The 12,829-nt window shown below is 56.8% G+C and overlaps 1 protein-coding gene across 1 annotated transcript; it reads right to left on the bottom strand.

Moving 5' to 3' along the window:
* Positions 1-10,554: 10,554 nt before the first annotated feature.
* Positions 10,555-12,829, bottom strand: LOC104041436 (homeobox protein not2). Its single transcript, XM_064450779.1, has 3 exons — positions 12,607-12,829; positions 11,323-11,507; positions 10,555-10,779 (listed from the first exon to the last, which is right to left on the bottom strand). The coding sequence occupies exons 1-3, from the start codon at positions 12,827-12,829 to the stop codon at positions 10,555-10,557; spliced, it is 633 nt and encodes a 210-aa protein (XP_064306849.1).

Here is a 12,829-nt window from a genome sequence, read left to right as displayed (position 1 = left end):
GGGTGACTCAAACCCCCTTATTTCCACTGGGGGTGACGCCAGCCAAGCGCCCGGCCGGAAGGTCCCCGCACCCCCCGCCTGCACTCCAGCCCCAGCCCCAAGAGCCCCCCCCTTTCCCTGTCCCCACCCACGCACCCACCCCGCGCACCCACCCGTGAGAGCCGGGGACACCCCGCTCACCTGCACCGCCCCGCCCGGCCGCGGTGCAGCCCCAGCCCCAGCCCCAGCCCCAGCCCCAGCCGCCCGGGCCCGGTCCTGATCCCGGTCCCGATGCCGGTCCCGCCGCGGGCCATCGCGGGGGCGGCGGGGCGGCGGCGGCGGAGGAGGCGGCGGGGTCACGGCGTGGGGGCTCCCGGGCGAGGAGGGCTTCGATGTGGAAGGGGGTCTTGGGGGGCGCTGGGTCGGGCCGGGGGCGCGGCGGGCTGCGCAGCATGGCGGGACCGGTGCGGCGACCGCCGGCCCCGCCGGTTTATATGGAGGGAGCGGGTGGGCTGGGATGAGCCGCGCTCCTATGCAAAGCGGCGGCGGGGGGGCGGCGGGGGGCTGCCCCCACCCCCGCGGGCCTCCAGCGGCACCCCCGCCGACACCCCTTCTTCCCCACGGCCACTCCTTCTTCCCCATCGACACCCCCACGGGCTCCCCTCCTTCCCTGCTGGCTCCTCCACAGGCACCCACCCGCACACCCGCGTTGTCACCCCACAGGCACCCACTCTCCTTCCCCACGGGCCCCCATGCCAGCACCTGCCCCTTCCCTGTAGACACACTGACACCTGCTGCTTCCCCACAGACACCCAGATTGACACCAGTTCCCTCCCCACAGACACCTGCACAACACCCGATCCTTCCCCACAGACACCCACACAACACCCACTCCCTCCCCACAGACACCTGCACAACACCCGATCCTTCCCCACAGACACCCACAGTGACAGACACCCACACAACACCCACTCCCTCCCCACAGACACCTGCACAACACCCGATCCTTCCCACGGACACCCACAGTGACACCAGTTCCCTCTCCACAGGCACCAACAGTGACACAGACTCCCACACAACACCTGCTCGTTCCCCACGGACACTTGCTCCCACTCCATGGACACCCACACCAACACCCACTCCAATCAGACGCTCACATGGACACTTGCTCCTTCTGCCACAGACACCTCCTTCCTCCCTTGTGGCCAACTACACCTTGCCCCCACAACCTTGCTGGCACCCCCACTTCCCCCACGGACACCCCCATGGACACCTACAGCTCCCCACCCTGACCCCACTGACACCCGCACGCCCCCATCACCCACACCTTCCCCCCCAGGCCTCACAGGCACACCCACCGTCCCCTGGCCACACTCCTCAAGCCCAGCCCACCCCTGCCCGCTGCCCACGGACACGGTTGTACCCTGGGACCGGCTGTGCGAGCCCGTCCTGCCACTGTGCCGAGGGTAACGTGTCTGCCTGTACCTGCCCGGGTGTGCCGGAGGGTGTATGTGTGTATCTGGGGTATGGGAAAAACACATCAGGAGCTCTCAGCACAGGCTAAGAGGCGACTGTACTATGGGAGTACTGCGGAGGTGTAACTGGTGGTCTGGTTTGGGTGACGTGCCAGCGCGATGCCACCGGAGTCAAGCGCAGACGCGTGTTCTGATGGAGGGCTGCAGGTGGCACAGACACCTCGCCCAGGTGCGAGCAAACGCCGGGGATTCGCAGCCCTGCGCGCGCACAAACCTTCCCGCTCGCACCTCCAAGCTCACAGGGAAAACTCGCTCTGGTGTACGCAGACACAGAGAAATTCCCAGGCCGGAGTCTCCAGGTTAATAAGCAAGAGAAAAAAATCCCCCGTGGCTTTAATAACCCAGCATTAAACATCTCTGAGTGCACGGGCTAGCTGTCCGTATCCACTAAATCCGGCCTTAAATCAGGGATTTGTGCCATTTATAGTTTTTTTTCCCTGGCCAAGCTGTAGAAATAGACCTCGTTATAAACGGGCATCTCTATATTTTCAAGCATATCAAAGCAAATGGAAATTATGGGAATGCTGGGGCAGGATTATCCCCCTCCGAGGAAGCACCCTGGTGATGGCTACTGGAACCTCAGGGAAGAGGATGCCCGCAGGAGACAAAAGAGTCCCTCAAGTTTGCCTTTAAAACACTTCTTTTTTCTCCCATTTAGCATCCTGTCTTCCCCAGCAGCTTCAAAATAAGTGAATAAATACAGCTGCCGCTTTATTGCTCCTTATCCAAACAGCCAGCCCCAACCCTGCCGCCGTGTAACCATGTGCTTAATTGAAATCACACGTTCAAAGCTGGGCAAGCACCGAAGCCTCCCCCCCCCAAAAAAAAAGCCCTGCTACTGAGAAAAAAAGAATCCAGAGATTCACAGCTTCGGGCTTTGCTTGCAGAGAGGTTGCGTGGATTGAAATACGGGTGTCGTTACGCAAGGTTTTGATTTGGTTTATTAAAAGCCTGTTAAATCTCGTCATTATTTTTCTGCTTTATAATAAGTCACGACTGCCACTGTGATTCGGGCACGGTTTCCTGTGGAAAGAGGTGTCGGAGACGCTCCTCCCGTTGTTCGCGGAGCTGTTTATGTTGCGGTTGTTGGGATGGCCAAGCTGTCATAGAGCAGGGGGTTACGGTGAGATGCTGCCGGCAGGAAGGACGGACAGACGGATGGATGGACAGCGAGCCGGCCGGATGAGCGCCAGGACAAAAAGCACGGGCTGACTTTTCCCTTCGCCTTCTCCTGCTTGGCCGAACCCGCTGCCTAATGACGCGTCCTGTTTCCCATTAGTACTGTGTGCTCAGCTAATGCATTTCGGTTCGAAAGCTGGAAATTTTCACTCGCTGGTAATGACTTGGGAAATATAGCACCCAGCAGCCAGGCGGAGCGGGGGGCTCGGGGCCGGGACCCCCCGCCTCCCCCTGCCCACGCCGCCTCCATCCCACCCCGTCCGCTCCCACCAGGGAGGGTTTTGCAGGAGCTGGGGAAGGGGGATGAAAGGATGGACCGTGATCCTCATTTTTTTTATGGTGGTAGGGTTTTTGCTGTGGGTTTTTTAGAAAAAAAATGTATTTTATTCCTGTTTTTCAAGAGCGTAGGAAATAAAAGGGGAGGGGGAGCTGCTTAGGGGGGGTAAAAAAAAAAATCCCACCAACAAAAAAAGCCCCCAGCCCTTTGTAAACATCCCCCCTGAGCAAAGGGAAGGAGGTGAAAAGCATTTCCTGATAACTCCATTAAAGAATGAGGCTGCATTAACATTCCAAGTACCTCGACAAGAGATGAAAGTGGGGAACTTGAGTTCAGCCTCTCCTTGCTCCAGATGTTATTATGGGCTCCCTGAAAGGTTTTTTTATTTCTTTTTTTTGCAGAGAGACAAAGATGTTGCCTACTTCAAACGGGGCTAATTGATGCTAATGACTATCAGATAGAGTGGGGGCCCTTATTCCCCCCTGCAAAGGGGAAAGAGAGAGTGCATTTTACAATCCCCTCATAGAAAACGCCCCACTCTTCAAACCAGGTTGCTGCTTTGGGGATTTTTGTTTCTCTCTAGCTGCCTCTTTCTCTCCTCCTCCGCTTCCCCCCCCCCCTTCATCTTTTCGGTCCCCCTTCTTCTGGGCACCCCGCAGCTCTCGCTTGTTTGCCCATGAGAAATTTCACACCTCGCCTCGGTCGGTGGGGAGAGCCTGGCTCCATTTCCATCCCCTCTCCAAGCCGCAAAACCATCCCAGCGGGCGGAAAAAAAAAAAAAGTGGCGGAAATTTCCCCAAACCCACAGCAAGCACACGCGAAAACGTGACGGGGATTTTGTGCATCTGTAATCCGGGGTGTGAGTCCTGCAAGTGCGAAAACATCATCTCGACTGAGAGCATCCTTTCAGTCGCATCCTATTAGGGAGAAGATGGATCCCAGGGCTCCTGTTGCTGATTAGACAGGCGTGTGCTTGTGCTCATTAGGTTAACTAGACCAGTGCCGCCAGCCTAAGGAGTCTGAGATCATGAGCTCATGCCTTTTACCCTTAAAAAAATAAAAATTGTCTTAAAAATGGGATTCTGAACACTAACTTTTAGCCTTGTGTCAGATTTTTGCAGCCATTTCTCCTGTGATAACTCATAGTAATAATAAATAATAATCCATAATCCAATAATAAAAAAGCAGCGAGGAACGTCCCCAAATCACGTGGCTCCTGGAGCTGGTGATTTGCCCCTTTCCAGGCCAGATCCCACTGAATCCTGTAAGAGGGGAATGGGGATTCATGTACGCTGCGCAAAGAGGAGCGCAGGGTTTCTCCCCGGAGGATAACGGATGCACGTTTGTCCTTTCATCATAAAGTCTAGAAAAGAGAAACGGCTCGGGCTGACAACAACGACTGCGCGCGCCCTCTGCCCCGGCAGGCAGGGTGCCATTAACAGACCCAAACTGGCGCGAGGACGAGGAGCGATGATGGCACGACGCCGTCTGCGCTTTGAGGGCGTTATACAGCAATGGGAGCCCTGGTTGCAGGTGGAAAGAGCACGGCCAGCCCGCTACGTCTCCCTGCAAGACCCCCCAGCACAAGGATGGCCACCGGCTCCGGGGAAATGCTTCTTCTGAGACCATGGTGGCTTTTCAGCTGAGTGATCCCCAGTTTGATCCACTGCCCAAGCGCTGGATGGGCTGCAAAAGCCCGGTGCAAGTAGCAGTGTGGGATGGACACGAGGATTTGGGAACGGAAGACTTTCCTCCAAGGAGGATTTGGCGAACACCCCGCTCCCCTGTCCTCTCCATCCCTATCGCCTTACTCCGGCTCCGGCCTGGCAATCCCCTCGGGAAGCCGATACGACGTGTTCATGCGATGGCAAACTAACCCTGCAAAATGCTTACTTTCAGCTTCAGGGGTGCGGGCAGAGGGGAGCTGGCCCGGGGGGAAGGCAGAGGGCAGCATCCTTCTCTCCCCCAGCCCCAGACAGCCAATACACACCCCAGCCGCCCTTCAGACACCGGCCCCCGGCTGCATTGTCAGGTTAATTTGGGATAATGGCCTGCAAAGCACCTCAGCCCCATCCAGGTCTCATTAGCACTTGATAATATCAAGCATCCTGAGGAATTACTGCTCTTCCCCCTCCTCCCCAGGGCACGGAGCCCTGCACCCAGCCTGGCCAGGGTGTCCCTGGGCGTGGGGACAGGACCTGCTCTTCTTATTACGCCATTGCCAAGCTTCTGGGGGTAAAGCACCTCTCCCCCCACAGCCTCGGGGCTTTCCTGTGATTAATCACCCAGGCTGATATTTCCAGGCAGGATTTGAATTAAGCCCACCCGGCAACGTGGCTCAGCAAGGCTGGATCCCACCCCGGCCTTTTCCATGTTGTCCCTGATCCAAGTGGGGCTGTTCCTTGGTGTCACAGCCCTTGGAGTCACATCTGGCCTCATATCTCAGCCAGATGTGAAATGAGGGAGCGGGATCTGCTGCATCCCACCACCCTCAGCCTCACAGGGTGCTGGGGGCCCATCCGCCTGCCTGAGGTCCCTCCAAATCCAGTGTGGGTTGAAGTCCACGAGTTGAGTCCTTGATGGGGCTACACCCAGCTGACAGCAAAGCCGGGGTGACCCCGAAAAAATAAGCCAATACCCAAAAAATAAGGCCTCGGAGGATGCTCCATACGCCTCCCATCAAGCACAGACCTGAACACCACGGTGTTCACAGTGGTCACAGTTGCGGGTATTAAGAGCATCCCAAACCCACATATTTAAAATTAATTGGGAATTATAAACAAACTAAGCGTTGAGGCAGCCCCGGTGCAGGCCTGAGCGCCCCATCAGCCCGCTGCTCCCTTCAATTATCTTTTTTCTCCTACATTGTCCTCTCCTAATGAGGAGGCTAATGACCAAAGGATGGTTCATAAGTGGTTCCCAGACTCTCCTTGCCCAGGGCAAACACCGTCCACAATAGGATCACAAATTGTAGGGAGAAGCCCTGGCTGATCACATCAGAAACGGTGCAGGGATTTATCTCTCTGCCTTAACAATAACAGTATGTTCTTAATCGCCACTCCAAAGGGACAGCTAGCAGGGGATCTGCCCGGCCTCATCATTAAAAGCTGGCAGCATCTTTGCTAGCGCTGCCCCTTTGTTCATCTTTCATTATTCCAATGCTCCGGCCCCGTTAATTCCTCTCCATCTTATTAAATCAATAGAGATGGAGTGGGGGAAGGATGAGGCAGAGCGGGGGCCGGATCCGGCTCGGCTCTCGGCAGGGGTGCTGAGTGGGAGCGGGATTAGACCCGGCCTAGATAAGTCGAGCTGATACCACGTGTGTCCAAGGCTGGGGAAACTGAGGCTCAAGAGCATCACAGCCTAAGTCCCAGGAGGAGGTTTTAGCAGAGCTGGGGAGCACTTTATCTGACTGCCAGTCCCACACCTCCCGGTGAGATCCCCTTATTCATCCCATACCATCAGGGCTTACTTGATTTAATTATTTAATTAGCTTTTAAAAATAAAATCACACTGTTGCTGAGGGTGTCTGGTGTCTTTCACCTCCACTGAAAGCCCAGCCCAACAGTGCCAGGGTGGCGGTGCCACAGGGCTGAGGGCTTTTGTGCCACAAGCCATTTGCAAAGGGGAAGATGGTGCTATTTTCATCATTTTTTCTCTTTTTCCTAACAGTTCATCTCATTGAAATGAAGCAAACTGGTTTCTGGGCACGCCCTGCCACCTGTGTGGCTGGGAGCAGAGCTGGGCAAGGATTTCCTCCCAGTCTTCCCATTTTTGAGACTGGGATGGGAGGTGAGGAAGGAGCAGGGAGCAGGAGAGCTGGTGGGGTGAGCGCCAGTAGCCATTTCAGAGCTGATGTGCCCCGTGGCAAACCCAGACCAGGGCTGATGGTGTTCCCCTAGCAGACCCCGGACCACCCTGCGCAGCCCTGCACAGGATTTAGGCACGGCACTGCTCGCTCTCGCTCCGACAGCACTCAGTGCACAGTCCTGGTCTACAGCCCTGTGTTTCTTGTTGCAGGATAAAATACCTTTTAAACCCAGGATTTTTAAACCCAGAGATTTTGGCCACTGCAATGCTCACCCCATCTAAGGGGTCTCCTTAGTCACCCCGGTTTCCTGCTGCATTTCCAGGCAGGTCACCCCGTTTCACCCTTATTTTCATGCATCCAGGAGCTACTTCCCAGCTGAGAGTTTAATGCAAAGAACTGGTGCCTTTGCTCTTTGGCTGAGCAAGGCTCTTTGGGGCAAATTCATCCCAGAAACACGGCAAAAGTTGAGATGTCGTGGCGTTTCTTCCCATTGCTCGTAATGTCTTTTTTAATTTCCACGGAAACCAGGCAGTGTGGAGCTGTCGGAGCTGCCCGGCAGCCTTGGGAAGCTTATTTGATGTTTCAATCGGGAATTAAAGGGGAGGGAGAAGCAGGGGGAAATGCTCCCTGACCATTTAACAAGATTACACAAGGAGACGGAGCCTGGAAACATGCACGGCTGACCCCGGCGCCCCACATCCCGCCTTGGGTCGGGCTTTGCCTTGAACCTCTGCCACTCGCAGGTTGCCCTCCCCGGCACCCTGGCCCGTCCTCGGCACACAGTAATCCCATTTAGCAAAACCCCCCGAAAAGAGAGCGCGAAGGGGCGATCAGCCGAGAAGGGGGCTGCTTGCTCAGGGAAGGGATGCAAAAGGTGCCTGGGAGTGCGGCTGGGACACAGATTTTGGGGGGCTGGAGGTGTCCTGCTGCTCCAGCATCCAAATGCCCCATCCTGCAAACTTCTGCCATCTTGAGTAAACGTGACTAGTGCAAACAAATCGTGTCCGTTGCCATGTGCTCAGCAGGAATAATCCTGGCAGAAAGGACAGCGGGGAGGGCGACACGGAGGAGCAGCTCCACCGGGTTATCCCTTCTCCTATCTCTTCTCCCATCCCATTTACCCAGCCACCCATTTGCACCTATTTGCCAGCGTCCTGCACTCATCCCCAATCATCCACCCACCCACCCATCTACCCACATGCAGGCCAGGCTGTTCCTCTGCGCAAATAGTCCACCCTAATGCATCCACTCACCCATCTCACAACCTACCTGGCCTCCTACAAGCCGCCTACTTATCTACAGAGCCAAGATTTGCTGGGGAGGGCTCAGCACTGCATCTTTAGCAGATAATCTTTATCCTCTTAATAAGGCTGCTTAATTCTCACTTCCTTATAATTATCTGCTACTGAAAGGCAACTCATTTTTTGCAGACAGGTGAAAAACTCGCATCTTTAAAAGAAAAATGTGATACACAGGATTGGGAAGGGACTAGCGGGGTTTTGGGAATGTGTGTAGGGTTTGGGTGAGGACACACAGCTCTTTTACTGCACAAGCTTTGCTGTGGGATGAGAGGAGCCAAGGCTTTGTTTCAGGTGAGTTGATCCAGCCCAAGACCTTGCCAAGATCTTGGAGCGTCTCTCTCCCTTATTTTCCATGGTGCCAAATCGCTGTGCCTGGGTTTGATCCGGATCCATGTGTCCCAATCAACCTGCCAGGAGCTGGGCTGAGCTGCAAGACCTTCTCCTCAGCCTAGGAAGGGAGATGTCTCTGGTGGGAGAAGAAAAGCCCCTTTCTGGGATGGCAGGGCCAGTGGTGTCTTGGCAGGACATAAAATGACCCAGCTGAATCCAGCTCTTCTGAAAACCTTCAAATCCATCCCATTAGCAGGGTCAGACCTGGGAGTTTGGCTCCTCTCATCCCCACTGGAGCAGTAATCAGCTGCTTCGTCCTGCAGATACGGTCCCTTCCCCACCCTAAGGAATGCGCAAAAAGGTTAATCGCTGGGTGGGAGGAAGGCAGGGGATGGCCTTTGCTCTCCCATGGCAATGGAAAGGGGACACGGGCATCCTGAGCCCTGCACACCCCCAGGGACCGGCCACCCCCTCAGGGATCATCACCCACAGTCAGAAAAGGCTCCCAGCCAAAGCCCAAGGTGCCAGAGCGGTGGATATGCTCTAATTCATCTCATATAAAAGTCACCTTTTGAAAAACTCAGTCAAGCCCAGCAGTTTTAATTCCATTTCCCTGGTCAGGTGCTGCCTGCAAAGGGGTCTGAACTGGATGGACCCTGCAGGAGCATCCTCTGGAGTGGGAACGGGTTCCCCCCCCAACCCACCCCAAGGAGGCCAGCACCACCGAAAGGCCCAATCCTGCCCGAGGCGGAGCACTGCCAGCTCCCAGGGGATTAAAGGTGTCCTGAGAACAATTTAACTCTCGCAATCAGCCCGGCCCCCGGCCAGGCGATATTAAAACATCCCCCGTAAGCCCTGTTGTCTTGGGGATGATTGCAGTAAACCCACCGGCATGCGAGATTAGCGGGTTAAACCCGCCGGCGCAGACTGGGCTCTCAGCAGACATGTGAAGACATTAGCACAGTTTGGGCTCTTTGAGACACGCCGCTAATCCCGGCTCTGAAAACAGCCGGAACAAAGGGCAGCTTCCATCACATCGTCCCCTTCTCCTGGCACCATCCCTTTCTCCTTGCATCGTCCCCTCCTCTTTGCACTGTCCCCCTACTCCTTGCACTGTCCCCCTACTCCTTGCACTGTCCCCCTACTCCTTGCACCATCCCCTTCTTAATTATCCCCCCTCTCCTTGCATTGTCCCCCCTGTCCTTAGATCGTCCCCTTCTCTTTCCTTCATCCCCTCTCCTTGCGTCAGGTTTCATACCTGCCCAAATAAACCCTCTGCCTGGGTCCCTCCTTCCTCCAGCCCCAAGCCCAGAGCAGACACCAAGAAAATACGGTTAGCAGGAGCTGGTGCTCCCCAGGCAAGCACCCAGACATCCTCATTGCTGCTCTTATCTAGGACATCCAGGGTCGTTGGTGCTCTCTTGCTCCCCAGCTCCCCACGGAGCCCTTGGCTCATCCTCAGGCCAGTGTCCAGCCCAAACCTGCTGGATTTGAAACCTCTACATCTGCCTAAGCAGGGCCAAGCAATTACAATTAAAAGCTGGCTAATCCTCACCCAGCTGAGATGGCACCCCAGGTGTCCTGCTCACAGACTCAGCTCTGCTCTCCAGGTATGTTTTCCCCTGGTTTCCCCAGCTTTCCTGACTCCAAAAGCCTGGGAGAGCAGGATGCCATCACTGCGCCGGGGTGTGTGAGCCGCGGGCAGAGCGGGGCTTTATGGCGATGACGCTGCTGGCAGGAAGGACGATGGAGATGGATGGCCTGTGAGATGGAGGTCCTCTGCAAGGCCCTGGGCTCTGTGAAGGTCCTGAGCTATTTTAGAGCACCAGGAGGTATCAGAGCACCCAGCGCCTTTGGGATGAACCTGGATGTGGGGCTGATTCTGGGTGGGGTGTGCAGGTGGCCCCTACTCCCCCGGTCCTCCAGGGCTTGCTCCTGTGGGACAAGCCCCACCAAACACTTGCTGCCACCACAGGCATGTGTTGTTCCTCTTCCTTCTGCAAAGATGAGCCCAAGAGTTGCATAAATAATTTATTTTTGCACTGCAAAAATAACGGGTGCCCTGTATATATTAGATACGCGCATTGCCAGCTATGATACATTCATATAATACACACGGAAAAGCAGCCCGAAGGGGGCGATTCAGCAGCTCTTTGCCACAGTCTGTGCAGGTGCTGTCCCTGAGCCTGGGGAGGAGGCCACGTCGTCCTGATCCGCTGGGAAGTCCTTTTCCTCCTCGCCGTGGTGGCTCTGTGAGTCGGGGCTCCTCTGCGGGGTGGCCAAACCCATTTTGGCCAGTTTGGCTTGTTGCTGTTCCAAGCTTTGTTTCCTCCACTTGATCCTCCGGTTTTGGAACCAGACTTTCACCTTTGGAAGAAGTAAAGCTCAGCTTTCAAACCCGATTTCTCCATGGACCATGGGGTCATGGTCTCCTAAACCACGGTGGCTCAGGCAGAGTGCCCAGACACTCCCCAAACCCTCGGGTGCCCACAGCCTCCGACATCCCCTGGGTGGCCAGGACAGAGGTCCCCTGCCATACTCCGTCCCAAGCAAGGTGGAAAACTGTCCCCTGCAACCCAGGAGCTGAGCTTGTGTTGGTGAGCTGGGACCTGCCAGTGGTGGAGAAGGTCCAGCCTTAAGATGGACATAAGTTCAACCCCTCCGCATGGCCGTAGGACAACCACTTTGTGACTCAGTTTCCCCATCTGTGATCCTCCATCCTTTTAATGTAAACTATCTGCAGTTACTGTCCCACACGGCTCCTGCCCCCGGCTGAGGGATGAGGCCCAGGTCCCACCCATCGGCAGACGGGTTTGGGAGCCTCCCTGGACCTGCTGGGGGGAGCAGGTGGAGATCATAGAATCATTAGGGGTGGAAAAGATGGAAAAAATGGAGCGTGGCGGGGCTTACCTGCTCTTCTGTGAGGTGCAGGGAGGAGGCGAGCAGGCACCTCTCTGTGCCCACCATGTACTGCTGCCGTGCAAACTCCTTCTCCAGCCGGGCCAGCTGGTCACTGGTGAAGATGGTCCGGACTCGCTTGGCTTTGCCGGTCTTGGCTTTGAAGATGGGGAAGCAGCACTTGGACATCAGGAAGCCTGGAGGTGAGACAGAGAGGGGAGGTCAGGGTGGAGAGGAGCCCTTGAAGGGGTCCCTTTTAGAGTGTGGTCCCCCCTTGGAAGGTCCTTTCTTGGAGAGGGAGAAAGGATCTTCGCATTTGGAGGTGCCTCCTTTGGAGAGGCAAAAGGGATCTCTTTGGAGGGGATCCCCTATTTGAAGAGGTGGGAGAGGGTCCTCTGTTTAGAGAGGATCTCCTTGGAGAGGTGAATACAGGTCCCTTTTGTAAAGAATCCCTTTGGAGGGGGTCCCCATGAAGAGGTAGGAGCTCCCCCATTTGGGGATGTCCCCAAGAGAGGCAAGAAGGTGCCATTTGGAGGGGCAGAGGAGGGTCCTTGTGGGAGAGATCCCCTCGGGAGAAGGTAGAGGTGGTCCCCCATTTGGAGACAGCCGAATGAGAGACGTGGACAGGGGTTGTCCCCCTGGAAAATGTCCCCTTGGGAAAGAGGTCCCCCATTTGGAGAGGCGGCCAAGGGGACCCCCTTGGAGAGATGAAAGGAGGTCCCCCATTTGGAGGCAGACATGGGTCCCCTGGAAGAGGTCCCCTTTGGAGGGGTCCCCCAGGAGAGGTGGGCATGGGTCCCCCTCCTTGGAGAGGTGAAAGGACATCCCCCTTTGGAGATGTCGCCATGGGAGATGTGGATTCAGGTCCTCCTTGGAGACATCCCCTTCAGAGGGGGTCCCCTTGGGGAGGCCGGTTCAGGTCCCCATTTGGAGACATCCTCATGGGAGAAGTGGGCAGGGCCCTTCCTGGAAGAAGTCCCCTGGCGAGGGGTCCCCCGGCGGGGGGGTGTAGCCAAGGGTTCCCCCCTCAATGAGATGGAAAAAGGTCCCCATTTGGAGGTGTCCCGATGGGAGAGGTGGACAAGGGTCCTCCTGGGAGAGGTGCCTTTGAGAGGAGAGCCCTGGGAGAGGCAGGCAGGGGTCCCCCTTGGGGAGCTGGAAGGGGATCCCCATCTCGAGACGTTCCCATGGGAGAGGTGGACGAGGGTCCCCCCTCGGGGGGCCGGAAGGAGGTCCCCATTTGGGGGTGCTCCCCGGGGGGATGCGGAGGGGGGTCCCGGTGCGGGATGTCGGTACCTGTTGGGACCCCGCAGCAGGCGGGGCAGAGCGGCCGGGGGGCGGCGGGCGGCGGCAGCAAGACGCGGGCGGCAGCGGCGGGACCGGGGGTCGGGGGGGACCCCCAAAACGGCGGCGTGGGGTGGGGGGGCGGCGGCGGCGGGGAGGGGGCGCGTCCCAGCAGCGCTGCGATGGTGAATGCGTGGCCGGGCCGGGCGGGGGGCGGCGGGGCGGGGGGCGGCAT

This window comes from Phalacrocorax carbo, chromosome 4 (assembly GCF_963921805.1).
Source record: "Phalacrocorax carbo chromosome 4, bPhaCar2.1, whole genome shotgun sequence".
In the NCBI taxonomy this organism is placed as follows: Eukaryota; Metazoa; Chordata; class Aves; order Suliformes; family Phalacrocoracidae; genus Phalacrocorax; species Phalacrocorax carbo.
The sequence above is the reverse complement of the archived record's forward strand: the minus strand, read 5'-3'. Positions and strand labels throughout refer to the sequence as shown.

Coding starts and splice junctions, on each gene's coding strand:
- LOC104041436 (XM_064450779.1), bottom strand. CDS start 12,829: ATGCCGCCCCCCGCCCCGCCGCCCCCCGCCCGGCCCGGCCACGCATTC. Junction 11,508..12,606: donor CTGCTGCGGGGTCCCAACAG/GTACCGACATCC, acceptor TCTCACCTCCAG/GCTTCCTGATGTCCAAGTGC. Junction 10,780..11,322: donor TGCACCTCACAGAAGAGCAG/GTAAGCCCCGCC, acceptor CTTCTTCCAAAG/GTGAAAGTCTGGTTCCAAAA.